General features: G+C 24.8%; 3 protein-coding genes across 18 annotated transcripts in view; 1 reads left to right on the top strand and 2 right to left on the bottom strand.

Annotated features, from left to right (window-relative positions):
• Positions 1-640: 640 nt before the first annotated feature.
• LOC132929048 (mitochondrial outer membrane protein SLC25A46-like) lies at positions 641-4,084 on the bottom strand. The gene is made up of 6 exons (XM_060994093.1): positions 3,712-4,084; positions 3,498-3,601; positions 2,602-2,780; positions 2,465-2,521; positions 1,981-2,126; positions 641-1,397 (listed from the first exon to the last, which is right to left on the bottom strand). The coding sequence occupies exons 1-6, from the start codon at positions 3,860-3,862 to the stop codon at positions 778-780; spliced, it is 1,257 nt and encodes a 418-aa protein (XP_060850076.1). The 5' UTR covers positions 3,863-4,084; the 3' UTR covers positions 641-777.
• A 160-nt stretch (positions 4,085-4,244) lies between these two features.
• On the top strand, positions 4,245-9,295 carry LOC132929056 (SAP domain-containing ribonucleoprotein). The gene is made up of 8 exons (XM_060994105.1): positions 4,245-4,640; positions 5,296-5,395; positions 5,457-5,521; positions 5,591-5,704; positions 6,734-6,901; positions 6,963-7,055; positions 8,404-8,487; positions 8,847-9,295. Exons 1-8 carry the CDS (start codon positions 4,590-4,592, stop codon positions 9,003-9,005), a joined length of 834 nt encoding a protein of 277 aa, XP_060850088.1. The 5' UTR covers positions 4,245-4,589; the 3' UTR covers positions 9,006-9,295.
• A 4,552-nt stretch (positions 9,296-13,847) lies between these two features.
• The window catches only part of LOC132918586 (calcium/calmodulin-dependent protein kinase type II alpha chain), a 51,233-nt gene continuing 47,818 nt past the window's right edge, over positions 13,848-17,262 (bottom strand). For all 16 annotated transcript variants that reach the window (XM_060979898.1, XM_060979899.1, XM_060979903.1 and 13 more), the window contains one exon: positions 13,848-15,731. In XM_060979898.1, coding sequence (XP_060835881.1) covers positions 15,587-15,731 — 145 coding nt within the window. In that variant the 3' untranslated portion in view covers positions 13,848-15,586. The remainder of the gene's footprint in view (positions 15,732-17,262) is intronic.

Raw genomic sequence — 17,262 nt, 5'->3', positions numbered from 1 at the left:
TGAAAAAATTTGTTTAATTATATAAATTTTTATTCTTAAGCATTAATTATTTGTATAATTTTCATCATCTTCTAGTTCTCCTATCTTATTTTTTCTTTGAAAAAAAAAATTAGTACATTTTAGATAAATACATTCTTTATACTTTTTCCTTGTTTCATAATAGTATTGTATAATTAGGTACTGCTTAATTTTTATACAATATTATCTATTCCCATATAAAAATGACTTAAAAAACATAAAAATGTTAAAAAATGAAAAATAAAAGTTACATTTATTAATTCCTTGATATATGAAATGAACTTTGAACTTGGAAAGCAATGTTTTTGGACATTCAGAAACAAATTAAATTTACATTTAAATTTGTTCCCTAATCATCTCTTAGTCTAATAAGAACTTTTTTTTTTATACATTGACAAATTATCTTCATTTTTCTCACCTTATTGATCAACATAATATAACTTCTTAAATGAATCACACACACACTAAGTTGGTATTTTAACTTATCTATAAATTTTCTCTTTATTGTTTATTCTTAGTCAAGCTATATTTAGGTCAATCTATAAAAGTTAATGCATATATTTTGTTTACAATAGGTTTATCTTCATTCCAGTTAGCTGTTATTAAAAATTATAAATACAAATCTTTTTTTAAATGTTATAATTTATTTAAATTATAAAGGACAATTTTTAAATTTAAATGTCTAAAATACGATCTATAACATGAGTATAACAAATTGATAAAAGTAGGATATAAATTAAAAACAATCAAAAACAAAATTTACATCATAAATGAGGTCGATCGCATTAAAGGTCTCAAATCTGGTATGTTGGACTGCTCTAGTGTATTAATTGAATTATTTGGCGTGTTAATTACAGCCTGTGAAGATTGGTTAGATGATGTCGAGGCGTAAGCATCAACCACTTTTACAAGACTTATTTTTACTACTTTATACAACATTACTATTAAAGATGTTTGAAGTAACAATGCTCCAAATCCCTTTAACAAACCTAATCGACCTTCTTGTGCAACAGTTGTTGTCAAACAGTCTAACGGTCCTTCATATCCAGTCAAAATTGGCATTACAGAAGTTCCAGTATCTAAATTATCAATAATAGTTCTTGTGCCTTGCAAATAAAGACGATGCATAACTAACTCCAGAGGAAAAAGAACAGCATCACTGAATGCAGAAGCTGTTAAATCAGAAACCGCTTCCAGTCGGTCATCAATAGAAGATGAACAATCAGAATCTTTTGATACAACTTCAGTCTTGCAGATACGTAGTTCATACAAGACTAATGCGTGCTTTACACTTTTACTAACTAATATATTAGTTATGTACCTTAAAACTCCATATGTTACTGTGGGCACAACTATAATCCAAACTGGCAACATCCGACCTAAATCAATATATAAGGATTAAAAATTATTAATTATATGCACTGCTTTATTTAAATTTAAATTATAATTATTATAATATAGCTAATGTTAAATTATTTAAGATATATTCGATTATTATATTGAGATTTTAAATATATATTACACCTACAAATGAGAACACATTAAAGTGAAGATTTGAAAAAAAAACAACAATAATATTTTTAAGTACATTAAACAGCAATTTGTTATTAACTTAATTGAAAATCAAAAATAAACTAGAATAAAAATCCAAAAAATGAATTTGGAAGTTTCATTCTAGTCTGATTAATTCAAGAAATGTATTAGTTTTATATTTTTTCTTGAACCAAAAAGGATAAGCTTTTCATTTGGCACTTCTATACATCATTTTTTTTAAGCTAGCATTTTAAAATCAAATATTTTAATATTTCTTAATGCTGTACTATAATTTTGAATTACTATATAAAAGTATACATAATGGTTATTTCATATTTTTACATTTTGTGGTCAAATTGTTAATATTTTGTAAAAGATATAGATATATTATTGGTATTTAAAGTTTATGGATTAATTTATGTAGTGTACCTTTTTGTGGACAGTTCCACTGAAGAAGTCTGATAAAACCTTCTTTAAAGACATCATAGAATGCAGTTTTTTCACTAGCAATATTACTTTGAACGGTTTCCACTAGACATGCTGAATAAAATGGAGTGATAATACTCAAACTTGCACTGCAAAAATATATTTTACAATAAATTATATATTTAAATTTTAAAAATTATTAGTAGAGTTTGGAATGTTTATGCATTTAAATAACTTAAATATCTATGCATTTATACTCAACTAATTAATAAAATATGTATTAAAAAATCATTGAATATGTATACTTATCTAAAACAGCAAAATATAAAATAAATAAATACATTTATATACCTAAACAATTATACATTTATTGCTAATAAACGTTTCAATATTTTTTGGGTAAAATATAACTATCAATTTTTACTATTTTTAGTGCATTAAATTGTGTTCTTTTGTAATAAATGTATTATAATAAAACTATTATTACCATTTTAATAAAATATGTTTTCCAAAACTTTTTGAATTATTTATAGAATCAGTATCTCTGAAAAATATTAGTAAAACATAAGTATTAATAATCATAAATTTATAGGTACCAATAATAAATAAACTTAAATAATTTACTTTGGTAAATCGAAAAGTTCTGACAATAATGCTTCAATTGCCATTGTTATCCCTTTGATAAGTAAAACTGTTCCAAATCCTTTCCACAAAACACTAATTCCTTGACTTTTTACAAGTCTATAAACAACTGGAATTAATGTAAATGGAACAATATGATAACGATTTGATGCATAATGCAACTGAAATAAATAAAAGTTTATTATTAATCACTATTAATTATTAATCATAAATAGGTACTTAACATATTATACAAATTGAAAATACTTCATTAACAACTTATTAAAATCATCAAATAAGACTAGAATATTATGTTATGAGCTTAATGAAGTATGCATGGGTAGATTTGAGCTATGAGGATTGATTACCAGTATTAGCATAATTTAAAATAAAATTTGTGTTGTTACCATGAAGAATAAAGATCTTTATTCTTCATGGTTGTAACAACTGCTTGCTATTTAAAAATACTGTGTATAGGATTCAGTCAAAGAATTGTAAAGGCTTATGAAGTAAAATTGCCAGACTAAGATATATATTATAATTATATTAAATTTATCATATTTTAATAATTTGCATATGAAAAATGATTCATATCTTTATTTTATTAACTTATTAATCATATTAATTTTTAATTATTCTTGTCTATTAGTATACTAGGTTGGTAAAATGGGTATTACTTTTATCATAATACAATAGATTAAGTAGTTTTTTATTTAAAGTTTACAAGAGTGATGTAGCAAACAAAATATCTTGAAAGGTACCAAATTGATTTATTTGTATGTTGGATATTTTGTTCTATAGTTCCTGTATGCAAATCTAACTAGATTATACTGTTATAAATAACTGAATTGAAATTAAAATTGTCTTTAAGCTTAAAATCAAAATCAAATGAGACATACCTGGCATTGTCTTCGTAATACAATAAATGGATAGCTTACAACATGTTGCAATATTAGACAAGTTGGTTTTATACATTTGTTCACAGTATCATTGACTAGAATATCTAATTAAAAAAACAGCAGAAATGGAATATTTTTCATGATTTAATGAGTCTATTTAATATATTTGGGTACTTATAAATCAATTTTGATTATGATATAAATTTGAAATAACCTTTGTTCTTAGACATTTCCATGAGTTTTTCACGGTGTTGTCGTCTGATCATTTCAGTGTCATTGACATTCGGCTGCGAGGGGTGTTCTGAAATACTTCTCGAGGGTCGGTGTTTTTGGAAGTCCATATTGAACGATTCTAAACCGGCCATTATTAATAATAATCTACAATTCTCAGTCTATAAGTCTACATATATATGTCTTATTAGTAATTACAAGAATTATTTCATTTTACAAACAAATCATGATAAATGAAATATTTTATAGGTATTCCAAATTCCGATTGACCGATTACCGAATTACTTTATTTTTTAACAGATGATAAAAAGTGAAAACTAACACAAGTCCATTAAAGTGTTTATGACTTATAATCTTATAATCTTCATGGTATATACACATTCTGTGTTATGTAAAATATATTATTATCTATGTTTAGAATCTAGACGATATCACTTGTGGTTGATGTTGGTCACTCTGTTGAGTTCTGTCAAACATAAAATGATAAGGTATCGAAAATAAAAAAAAAGAGAAAAAGTATAAACAACCGACGGCCGATGTGCGGACATTGGTATTTAGTATTTAGTAGTATAGTACATTACTACATAATATATTAGCTATTTACTACAAACACATTTTTAAGTTATTACTTATTCGTTAATTGATAATCGTTTATTTTTTATAAGATTCCTCTTCGTAAATACCTCACATTTTTCGAAAAATTTTTCTGGGTTTCGCAAATTTCGTGTTAGACACCGGCGACTGGGTGTTTAGTATAAAATAATAAAATATATCAACTGACTATAGTCAAAATTTCCATTTTCGTATCGTTATTTTTCTATTTTTGATCTATTAGTGCTGCTATAGTGTTTTTCATTGATTATGTCGGATACGAGTAACGTTAACAGGCTCGAAGAACTCGGCAAAATGAAGGTAAGTACGACTGTGACTGTAGGAAACGTGTTTTCTGTCATCAATGATAGACGACGATTGTTGGTATGATTATTAGTTTTATACCAGTGAAACGAGTTATCAAAATAGTAAATAAATTTATAAATGTTCTCTGTTTTCCTTGTTTGTATTATATGGTTAAGGCTATAAGGAATAATGATTTTCGATATTCTATCAATTGTAGCAAGCTATAATTTTAGTATTCATTTTTTTTCAATTTAATTCTTTCTCATTTTTGTATTGTGATTTGTTGACAATTTATCGTAGATAGATAGATGTTAACCATTTCATTGCCAGTAAGTTGATCAAACAAATTATATTTAATCATTGTAACAATTTATTATTATTACTCGATTTAATGAATTTAATTTACTTGATATTATAACTTAATTTATCTACACACAATAAACTTAAGTGTGATGTCACTAATTGTGTAGATATTAGACCAATATAATTAGCTTCTAATATTCATAGTTTGATTTATAATATTAGGCATTTTATAAATATTACATATTTTAGGTAGTTAATTTATATAAAATAATACCTTTCAAAATTATTTTGCTCGTTCTTATGCATGTAAATTATAAAGTATTATTTTATGTTTAATAATTGAACTAAATAAATATATTATTCATAGGTCAACGATTTGAAGAAAGAATTGAAAGCAAGAGGCTTAAGTACAGTTGGAAACAAACAAGAACTCATCGATCGCATGGTTAATCATTCAGAATCTTCAGGTTTGTTTGGCATAAAAAATTTATACAAGATAGCAGGTTTAGAAAACCAACGAAAATTCAGTTTTAGATATCGAGGACACAGTGCTGGATGAGCACGACATTCTAGATGAAGATGATGCCTTAGAAGTAACTATTGTTAATATAATTGTTTATTGTTATAAATGTTTACTCATTTTATTTAATCTTTTGTTTAAGGATGATTTGGGTTACTCCGATATTGATGAATCAAAAGTTCTAGGTGACATTGCAGACAAAGAAGAAAACAATGTGGGAAATGGCAATATTCATGAAGAAAAAGAGGTTAAACAGGTATTTTATTTAGTATGATTTATAAAAAAAATTTAAAAGGATTTGTCAGGATTATGAATTTTAAAAATAATAAATATGTGGGTCGTGTGGTGCAATATTTAGAACATTGATATTATTTTGGTTACTACTGTTCCATTGTCTATTGCATCCGTTTATCTCTTTATTTATTTGTATTCAATGAATGATTGTTTTAAATTAAATAAATATCTTTAAATTAACAGAAAGACTAATAATGATAACTATTTAAAGAGTTAAAGCAAAATATCACAATAAGTATCACCTTAGTGCGAGTAAATTTCAATATCCACAAAATCCAGACAGACTACTGTCTTAGGAGTAGTTTGACAAGGGCCTCCAGATCATTGTCATACGTTAGCTGTCAATTCAATATTAGGTGTTGCATTGGTTGCACAATTGTGCTGCAATAGCACTCTAGATTTTCATAAACCTCATCTGTGCATAAGCTTATTACATCATTTTTGTTTTGTATGTATGTAGTTGAGTTTGACTAATATTAGTTTATTGCCTTAAGAGGACATTATACTCACATTTGTTATCTCTGCCTTACAAATGTACGATATACCAATTTTGTGTTAGTTCTAATATTACATGAATTGATATATGATTAAATATTACCTGTGTTTTTTTAATATTATTTAAATATTTTAATTATTAAGACTGTAAAATATTAAAATAAAAATGCTTTTAAATAATTTAAAATTTAAAACTTCATAAAAGACCCAATAGGAGGTTGCTTCTCTTACAGTTATCTCTGTCTTCAACTATAATCTGTTATTTATATGCATTATGCATATTATGACAAAATAAACATTCAAACATATGAATTTAAAAATAAATCACAATTGATTAATTATATAATTAATGCATTTTAGTTAATATTTAAAAATTATTGAGAAAATTTCCTACATGACCATTAAAGTTTAGAAAAAAAGACATGACAACAGAATAGAAATAAAATCTCTTTTAAATTATAAAAATTGATTTACTTTTAATTTGTATTATCTTAAGGTAATACAACCTAAAAAGGTAACATTAAAACGTACTTCTGTAACTGTGTTGAATGGTGATGGTATTAAACCACAAGAAGAAGAGAAAAAAATTGAAGACACTGAAGAATCAGATATTAAAGACCGCATCATCAAATTAGATGAAGTTGAAACTATGAGTCAAATTGAGGTAAATATTGAAGTAATTTTATTTTTAATTAATGAATTGTAGTATTCAAATTGATTTATAGAGAATACAAATGAGAGCAAAGAAATTTGGAGGTGAAGTGTCGGAGGACAAAAAATTAGCCCGACTTATTAAATTTGGTGCTGTAACTGATCAAGTATGTAAAAGATCATTATTATTTCTAAATTTATTAAACTTTTTATTATAAAAAATTTAGTAAATTTTCTAATTTTATGTCGTGTAAATGATTTTCCTTCATTTTTGTGTCCATTAAATATAACCAACAATGATAAAAAGGCTTAATTTACAATACAACCTGAAAGTAATAATCAGGAAAATTTTTCTGTTGTATAATATACACTTTTCATTTAGTTGGTTTTTGTAATGGATATTTTAAATTTGAATTTAATGATAAATCATTGTGTACAAAAAATGATTATGAGTGTTCTGTCAATCTTTATTTCTAACAATATTTTAATATATATTTATATTTTTGTTAGTAATTTATTTATTTTATTTATAAAACTATAAGTTAAATTCATTTTTAACAAAACCAAATCGCATTTATTATATGGTAATATTTTTATAATATTATTTCATATAATATTACTGGTTTTTAACCAACGGCAAAGTTTTGCTATAAGCTAAGTATAAAAAAATATTTATAGAAGTGGCATGATGTGTATATAATATTAAAGAAAAAGTTTCTCATTTAAACCATGTAAATATTGATGTTTTTATTAAAACAAGATAACTATATTTTATTATTTAGTGAACGATAATATAACAGAAATACTACAGATGATATTTTTGTAATGATCATTTAAATTGCGTGATTATAAATTAAGTTACTAAACAAAATGTGCAACATTTTTAATTAAACATTTTATAATTCAGAATCGTGACGTCTGGTTATCACATTGTCCAATCCCACTACATTTTGTTCACGCAATGCGATACCTTTGTATACAATATGAGAGAAAATGACAGCTACTCAAAAAGCAGTATTCTATTATTTTCCCTATTATTCTGCAATATACTATATATTGTTAATTTTTACCTTTCAAAAATACAAACTAGGTTTACTATCCTATCAGAAAAGATATTGAAGTTAAAAATTAATTAATTCATTAATATGCTCACTGTTTAAAATTATTTTATCTACTTATATCTATTTACTCGATGTTTACTATTGATATCAACATCATTGTAATTATAATTAATTATGTTTTAATATTTATTACTGTTTTTTCATTGAACTCTCAAGATTTCACTTTTTTTCTCTTATATGTCCATTGTCTTATATACCCATATGTGCTTGAGTAATCTGAAATAGATTGTCAATGTACCAAAGATCAATGTTTATTTATGAGTACTTGTGAAAGAAAATATAGGCCAATATTATTATTTATTTTTTTTTAAATTAAACTTATATTTACACATGTTTACAAAATGATTTTCATATTATAGTATACTAAAATGAATAATTTAATATTTTAAATTAGAAACCAGTAGCCAATGCTGATAATGACAAATTAAAAATGAGAGCTGAGAGATTTGGTGAAACTGTTTCAAAAACTTTACATGATGTAAGTATATTGTCATTTATTATATAGTTTTCATTAAAATTAAAATTATACAGGTCTTCCAAATTGCACATGATAATGTTGGGGTCATGTAACAATCAACACAATTTCTACTATTTTTGTCCCATAAAATTTGGAAGACTATATAATTTTTAGATGTTTTATAAATTACAAATTTAAATTATGTTTTGTATAGAATTTAATCACTCAATTAGACTTGGGTTACAATATTTGTAAGTCTGAATGACTTAATCTGTTATTATTATATATGTTTAAAAGAAAATAGTAATAAACCATATTGAATTTCAGTATTTTTTAAATTATGTGTCTTTTTTCAATATTTAAAACTTTTTTTATTATAGAGCGAAAAAGAAGACAAACTTAAAGCACGTGAGCTTCGCTTTGGTTCAATTGACAAAACTGTGTTAACAGCTATTAAGAAACGCACTAATGGTGATGTTGGAAAACAGAAGAATTCTCGAGGTGGTAAAAGGAGTTTTCCATATAAAAAACGGTATTAATATTTTCTTTAGTGATGTATTTACAAATTGACTGTACATTAATTAATTTTTTATATTGATTCCCACTATAATCAACAAATTCCCCTTAAGTTTTTTATCTGTATCAAAATTGTTATTTGTAGTGTATCCGGAATTATTATAATGAAATAAATTAAAGGAATTTGTACATTCCTTTATTAATCTGAAAACATTTAAATTAATTTAGTTTTACTACACAATAAAATAAATTTCTTTATGTGTGTTTAAAATACTTAAACTTTAGTAAAAAATAAAAAAAATATACATATAAATGATTTGGTTAATATTTATTTTACATTTTTATAATGTTTATTGTGTTACATTTGTTGTGCTGAGTTCTTGTCCACTAGTGTTGCCTGACCACTGTCATACTAAAACTGGTCATCTCCGAGGTTCCTTTATTAACATGAATAGAATAGTGTTAACTAGAAATGTGATTGAGAGACAAAAATAAGGGTAGCGTTACTACATTACATGTTCTACTAATTTTAAGTATTAAATAGTCTGCTACACAAAAATTGACCGCTGACTCACGTAACCCGCATGCCACTCCTTTTAGCCATGGGTTCTGTTTTCAAACGAAATCAGTTATTGTGCATGGTATATTATACTAGTTGGCTATCAAAATATAAGAATTTCCTCCTATTCTTAGTATTAAAAACAGGTTAGTATACAGTATACACTAGTTGTCTCCGATGACCAGGTAGTTCATAATTATATACGAGTTACCTCCCAAGAATTTTCACATTTGTTACATCTTGCATACAATTTAGTAGTGGTTCATAAATTTCACTAAATAATTATAATTATAATTATATAAATAAGGTTAACAGAAACATAATAATTTTTATTACTCTATTATTCTATTATCTATATACGATTATAGTTATTTAGAATTATTTAATGTTTTATTTTTATAATATATTATATACATTTATGATTTATACAAATAATAGGTACACAGTTATATTAAAAACAATAATAAAAAATAAAAATGGTTTTAATAATAATAATAAATCAATATTTGTTTTGACGTGTGGTAGTACCTAATACTGCTAATAGTCAATAAAACAAATTTATGGTAATATAATGGTAAAAAAAATATTAATAACATTGCTTAGGCAGTAGGCTTATATATTTTAGCCAATATTTGTAGGTAAGTACTCAAAAAGAGTATCAATGAAAATAATTTTGTTTTTAATTTGTAATTGTGCATATGTTTTAGGCTTATTAGAACTTAGTATTAAAATTACAGTCTTGGTCTAAATTAGTTTTAACTGTTTTTAGACATCAATAAATGTATGTGTATTAGTATGTTATGCGGAGACTCAAAATAGATATTAAATTTGGTATGGAAAGATTCGCATGGCGCATGCATTGGTTGTACTATTTACGCTGAATGTTTGAACATTTTTCTGTCCATAAATGGGGAGGAAAAATCGGATCCTCTGACTTCGAAATTACAAATCTATGTTGATACATGACGTTTGAAAATTTTGGTACCACTTTTACATTTATTACCAGTCCATTAGGAGGCAACTAGTAAGTACTAAATCCTTTTGACTTTTTCGTTTACGATAAAATTTTGGGTACGCCGGGAGGCGCACATTCTGTAGCCGCGCGATTAGAAAAAAAAATGTAATATAAAGTTTTATTGACTGCTATCAATTGCCTACAATTTTTAAAGACTTGATAGTTGATAAGATCTTTTTTCTAAAATTTCTCTATTTAAAATCGTTAGTTACTAACACTAAGGGGTTTTTCTAAAAGCACGCCAATTATTTTTAGTATTTTTACCAGTTTGAACCGCTTGAGATTCGTGGTGGTAAGTAGCCGTTTTTCATGTTGCAGACTATAAGTAAATTGTGTGATCTAATTGTTTTAACATACCTAATAAATACAATTATTGTACCGAGTGATCCATTTAAATAGTCATTACAATAACCTACTGTTTTTGAAAATATTTTTTTATTATTTTTATTATAACATATATTTTTAGCACCTGAGCCATTACGCAGTTGCCAATCTATTTGAGTATATAAACTGTAAGCTGTATAGTGCATACTAATATATGTATTTTATTATATAAATCAGTAAATTATATTATTTCGAGTATGTATATAACAAAATGTGAATACCGTTTTAAACACATTCATTACAATACAATAATGCAATGCATGTCGTTGTTAGTTTGATCACACAAAAAGTGATGATTTAAACGTGATATATTAATAATGTATAAACACTATAAACAGAAATTTATTATATTTTTTTTAGAAAACTTCAATAACATTTAAGATTGTTTGATTTTGTTTTCATATAACTCGCAACTATACATAAAGTTATATTTCCATGCATAATAATAAATAGGTATAGTTGACTATACAAGACTTCGAGTACACACATAATATATATTATGTGTAGGCTACGTACCTAGGGTTAGGTATCTTGTGATATTATCTACAATCTACAGGATATTACACAATATACTTATATACATATACTTATTCATATATTACATTACTATTACTCTAGGCTGAACCACTGGTGGTACGAACATTTTTACCAGCGAGTCCAGTGGCGTAGGCAGGATTTATCAATGGGGGGAAGGTTATACATAAAACATACACCATGGATACAGGGAATTGAATAATTAAATAAAAACCAGGGGAGGTTATTATTATCTTTATTATCTATGTCCTGGCTACGCCACTGAATGAGTCACATCTCTAAATTTATTCAATTTTTAAAATTGACTGTTCGTTTATTCAATTTTTAAAAATGACTGTTCGTTTATTAGAATTATAATTTGGCATGGTAGCCGTTTTTATTAATATATTCCTTTATAGTTAATTTAATTTTTATTGATTTTTACAATGCAATTTCTAACAATAGACTATACTTCCATTTTTTTTTTATATCGTATAAAGTTATTTTTTATTCTTTGGCCTTCACTTTATTAAAAAACAATAATATAAAAACGAGAGCATATATAAAATATGTACAAAATATGATCAAAGGTCAAAACAATTATTTGAAATAACTATCAAATGCTTTTGTTTAGTTATTTTTATAGTTTATGACCGTAAAAAAAAGAAAATCACTTCTATTATATTATTCTAAGCATTTTATGTGATGACTGATGGTGTATTTGCATCACAATTCACAATAGTAGGTATAAGACAAGCACAATATTGAAACACGAGAGAACTATTAAAGCAGCGTATAATCGCCGGAAGTAGGTAGGTATTGTTATTTGTATTGACGAAATGATTGATACATAGGATTATAGATAAATAGACGTGTTCTATTTCTAACGCACTGATTGATATAATGAAGCGATAAGAATTATGAAAACACATTTAATTTGTTGTCAAATCTACTTGAGACCAACTTTCCCACATTTTTGATATTATTCCTTAAAATCCTAAAAACTTTAAATTAAAAAAAAAAAAAAAAAATTGACATATTTCAAGTTTTAGTGAAGTTAAAATCAAAAATACGGGAAAGTTGATCTCAAGAAGACTTTACGAAAAATTCAAATCTATTTTCAGAATTTTTAGATATCGCTTCATTATATCAATCGGTACGTTGGAAATAGAACACGTCTATAATCCTACGTATGTTACGCGTGTATAAGACAAAAACAGAAAATAATCGCTCCCGATTTTTTTAAGTTTTGTATAGGTGTGCGCCTACATATTTCGTATAAATATCTCCGGCAGTTTTAATTTCACGTATCTATAGATACTTACCAACTTCCAACCCATGGTTTTTTGATCAACAACATGTTGTAGTATGATATTTTTTATATAATTGATAAAATGTTTCAATATTGTTTAAAAAGTATCATTTCTACGTGACAAGGAAATACAAACGTATCAAGCTTGAACCTTGAACCTTGAATTAAGTGTTTAATGAATGCGTGCGACCGTCCATGTCTTAGTATTTATTGGGTTCGTATTGTAATAGAATTATTATTTAATATATCGTGGGTTATAAATATAGTAATGATTTTTGTTATCTATGATTTGTTCACGAAACACTGCGTTAAGTCGAGTTAAAAGTGCAAAATTTGAATGTTTATAATAAACATCATAATTTAGCAGAATAGGTATAATAAAAAATAAAACACTTTGAACAACGAGACCGAGAGACGGTAATCTGTCTTACTAGAGTTTTGATGTTATCGAAAGTTACTAGAAAGGAAAACAATTCTCAACTTGAAAAGGTAGTGAATGTATACATAACTGTTATACCTACCTGGATTATTTTAAGTCGTTATGACGATTTAAATTTTCTATTTCATAAACACATTTGCAGTTATGTGCAATACGCATATATACACGTACAGCGTTTTAGTTTTGTACATAGTTTATAAATGTATAGTTGAAATAATTTATTTTCTTTATTAATGCTATAATAATAATAATAATAATAATAATGATAATTACAATAAAAATTCAAAATCAATAATAATAATTATAACAAAATTGCAGAGCTAAAATTAATATAATAAATGTTTAATAATAATGATACAGTATTAAACGGCGAACGTGATCGTTTTGTTTTAAAAACGTAATAAACATTTTTTTAAATATGTTTTATTGAATATATAATATAATTTACCTGCTAAAAAATTGATAGTATTTTACTAGGAAAATTGTATTAAAAAAAAGCATATAATATTTATTATTATATAGTAGTAAACACAATAAGCACCAGTCTTTTTATAATATTATGTTATATTATATCATGTAGACTTGTTATTTTCAAAAATGCTATCAAAAGACCAAGAAATGATTTATTTAAATTGAAAAATGATTAACTTTTAGTAAAATGCATACATATTATAGTATATACGTAGGTATGTCATTTTAATTTATTTTTTATTGTAACTGACCGATCGGCGATCATAGTCGTTGTTCAAGAGAGAACAGGTATCGTTTGAACTCAATTTATTATATTTTATGTATTATATATATATTATAATATACATATATAAACCCCTAATGATAAAAATAAAACAAAATTTCGTTTGACTAGAATAATAATAATAATAATAATAATAATAATAATATAATAATAATAATTTAATAATTATATAGGTTAAGTATTATACAAGTGTGAGGTGAAAGAACAATATATAATATAAGATACTTTAAAAATTAAAAAGAAAAGAAATTATTTTACAATTTAATTTACATAGGGTACAACACGCCTATAAAATATTGTACGAATAATAAGTAGGTATTAAAATTTTTTTCTAAATTGATTTTTTATATTTAACAATGAAAAGCATTTTATATCATTTCGAAAAAAAACATGATATTATCGCGATTTAATTTTAAATAGATAAAAACGAGTATAAAGAACAAAAATGTTTAAGCAGGTTCTATATATTATGTATAAACCAATTGGTTGTATTTCAAACAATGAATTTGATAATATAATAGATATGTGTTGTAGTTTGAATAATATTATATTTTGTGTATGAAAAGTTAATACGAAAAAAAACATTTTATGAATTATACAATATAATTAATTAAAACAATTATTGTAATCATGTATTAGGAACATATACATATATAAATAAATATTTATATATATATATATATACATACAACTGTAATAATATATATTTTTGTTGATAGTGAATTAAAAAAAAATATTATAAACCTAAAATACTTCAATTACGCGCAAGTCTTTTTAAATATCAGTTAGTATATTTAAATAAAGAAAAATGTATATAGGTACATGAAAACAATAAATATTATGACAAGATATAAGAAACAACTGATTTATGTATATTTCCATAGGCCTAAGAAAGAGGTAATAATAAATATTGTTGGTTTAGCGTTTTGTACGAAGTATTAATATTACATTATTTTAACGAATGATTGAAAAAAGTCAATTAAATGTAATAAGTAATTGGTATTTTTTAATTGACTACAAGTAATATTTATTATTGTATATATATTATATATAGATGGGTATAACTACTAAAAATGGATATAAGTTTAAAAATGTGGCATGCCCAAGCCAAAATTACTGAACAATTTTTTTCTTAAATCTTGACATGTTACATAATGTGCAAATTATTCGAATTTTCATAATAATTATAAGTGCGTTTTAATTTTTTTTTCACACGTAACTTTAATATATTGTAATATTATATTTATAGTTTTGGCTATAAATTTTGAACTATTTTCCTTTATGTCTTTAAATATAGCTCTGTTGCTCACTTATTTGTTAACAGAATTTCAATCATACTGCAGTATTTTATATATTATTTGTGTTTCGTAATATATATATAATACATATATATATATATATACATAGATATATTTATATATATATAAATATATATATACACACACATTTATAACCATAGATAATATATATAATGTAACGATATTATCAACTTTAAAATCAGTCAAAATGAAAAAAAAAACAAGATAGAAGGAAAGAAAGAAAGATAAAAAGGAACAAAAACATTGTTATTATAGTGGGCCTCTTCGTTTGTTCTGTATGATCGTCGATGTATTATCGCTGACGATCGGTTATTTATTGATGGCGGACGGCGAAAACGCGCTGCTAGTGGATGCTACCGATGCTGACCGATGCGAATGTACGTTTTGCCATTTATTGTCACGCCTGTGCCATACTCTGGTCTCTTCATACTGATGCGATCTAGGAACTCCTTGTCTATAATAGTAAAACACGAAAACAGTTTTGCGTTATGTCTTCAATCTGTTTGCGTGTATGTGTGTCAATTTTTAATAGCAAATATTTTTTTTTCAAATTTTCACAATGATACTTATATTTCAATAAATGAAGAAGGCGGAATTAAGACAGTAAATTAAATGCGTTTAATACTGTATGATGTACATTATGTATTAATTCAATATATTTTTTTATTAATTTTAAACAATTTTAAGGTACTTTATTGAAATTATTTGACTAATTATACTATATTTTTTTCTCGAAAAAATTGAATTCATAGTTCATAAACTTCAAGGACTACCGACACACAAAAAAGTAAAACTTAATTATGCGCAAAGAATGTCAAACCAATAAATGTGTTCTTGAATACAAGGATGTACCTATATTGCCTATATAATACGCCGTGTAACATTTGTCCGTGAATACATAAGCTAATACATGAGTAGCCCAGTGTTAAAATGAATTATTAATATAATATATTTGAAGTTTTAAGTTAATCGTTAAAATATACATACATTTTTCCACGATTTTATCATTTACGAGGTTCATTTAACGCCTCTAGGATTACCTTATAAATTATGACAAAATAACTAATATTGATTTTGTTAAAATGGACGTCCGATTAATATTTATCAAATTAGACATTTTTTAACTTAATAAAAAATAATATACCCCATACTACCAAAAATAAAAAACACCGTAAAAGTGATTTAAGATTTAAAATGCATTGTCCTTTTTTGTTTCTTCCCATCTTTCACTAACAATGGAGATTTTCTTATATTTTCAGTTTTCATTTTTTTCTCTCTAACATTAAAATATTTATAAAATTATAAATTGATTTTAAATTCCCAATAATAATAACTTAAGTGGAGAAATGTATTTTCTTTAATAAAATTATCCGAAGAATTACACGTAAATATAACTATGTACAATACATTAGCAATATTATCGTATTTGAATATATATTACATTAAAATAGTAATAATTAATGCATTTTATTATAAAATAAGTATAAGAAATGTAACTCTTAAATCATTATAAAATTACATTAGAGAATTTTCAGTATCAAAAATGGAAATCGAGATTTATGTTCCTCAATATCAATTTTGTGTTACTGTCTTACGTTTGAAATTAAATGTTGTCGTACATCCTATAGTTACATTAATTCACTTGACGGTATAGCCAGATAATGTAATGCGTTGATATATTTAGATTTGTTTAGTATGAGAGATTTGTCCATCAAACCCTTACTTTCTGTCAAATAATGTACATTTATATAATATATCACACAATTTGATTGTTAAGTATCTATTATTATGGTATTTAGATTATTTTTATATTTCTTCAATATTTATAAACTTAATGTATTGATTACAGTTTGTTCAATTATTATTTGTATCATTTTAATAATGCCAATAGTTTTGTATTAATGTTAAGATATGATAGTATAACCATATTGTACTTGAGCCTCATGGGCGTTTATCTAAATAAATAAATGTCTATATTAAATAGA

This window comes from Rhopalosiphum padi, chromosome 1, assembly GCF_020882245.1.
Source record: "Rhopalosiphum padi isolate XX-2018 chromosome 1, ASM2088224v1, whole genome shotgun sequence".
Taxonomy (NCBI): Eukaryota; Metazoa; Arthropoda; class Insecta; order Hemiptera; family Aphididae; genus Rhopalosiphum; species Rhopalosiphum padi.
The sequence above is the reverse complement of the archived record's forward strand: the minus strand, read 5'-3'. Positions and strand labels throughout refer to the sequence as shown.

Bases quoted from the DNA above. Each gene is read 5' to 3' on its own strand.
- LOC132929048 (XM_060994093.1), bottom strand. From the start codon at position 3,862: ATGGCCGGTTTAGAATCGTTCAATATGGACTTCCAAAAACACCGACCC. The intron at 3,602-3,711 runs GTTATTTCAAAT...TTTTTTAATTAG, and splicing joins GGAAATGTCTAAGAACAAAG to ATATTCTAGTCAATGATACT. The intron at 1,398-1,980 runs GTACACTACATA...ATATTGATTTAG, and splicing joins GTGGAACTGTCCACAAAAAG to GTCGGATGTTGCCAGTTTGG.
- LOC132929056 (XM_060994105.1), top strand. From the start codon at position 4,590: ATGTCGGATACGAGTAACGTTAACAGGCTCGAAGAACTCGGCAAAATG. The intron at 4,641-5,295 runs GTAAGTACGACT...TATTATTCATAG, and splicing joins AAGAACTCGGCAAAATGAAG to GTCAACGATTTGAAGAAAGA. The intron at 5,705-6,733 runs GTATTTTATTTA...TATTATCTTAAG, and splicing joins AAGAAAAAGAGGTTAAACAG to GTAATACAACCTAAAAAGGT.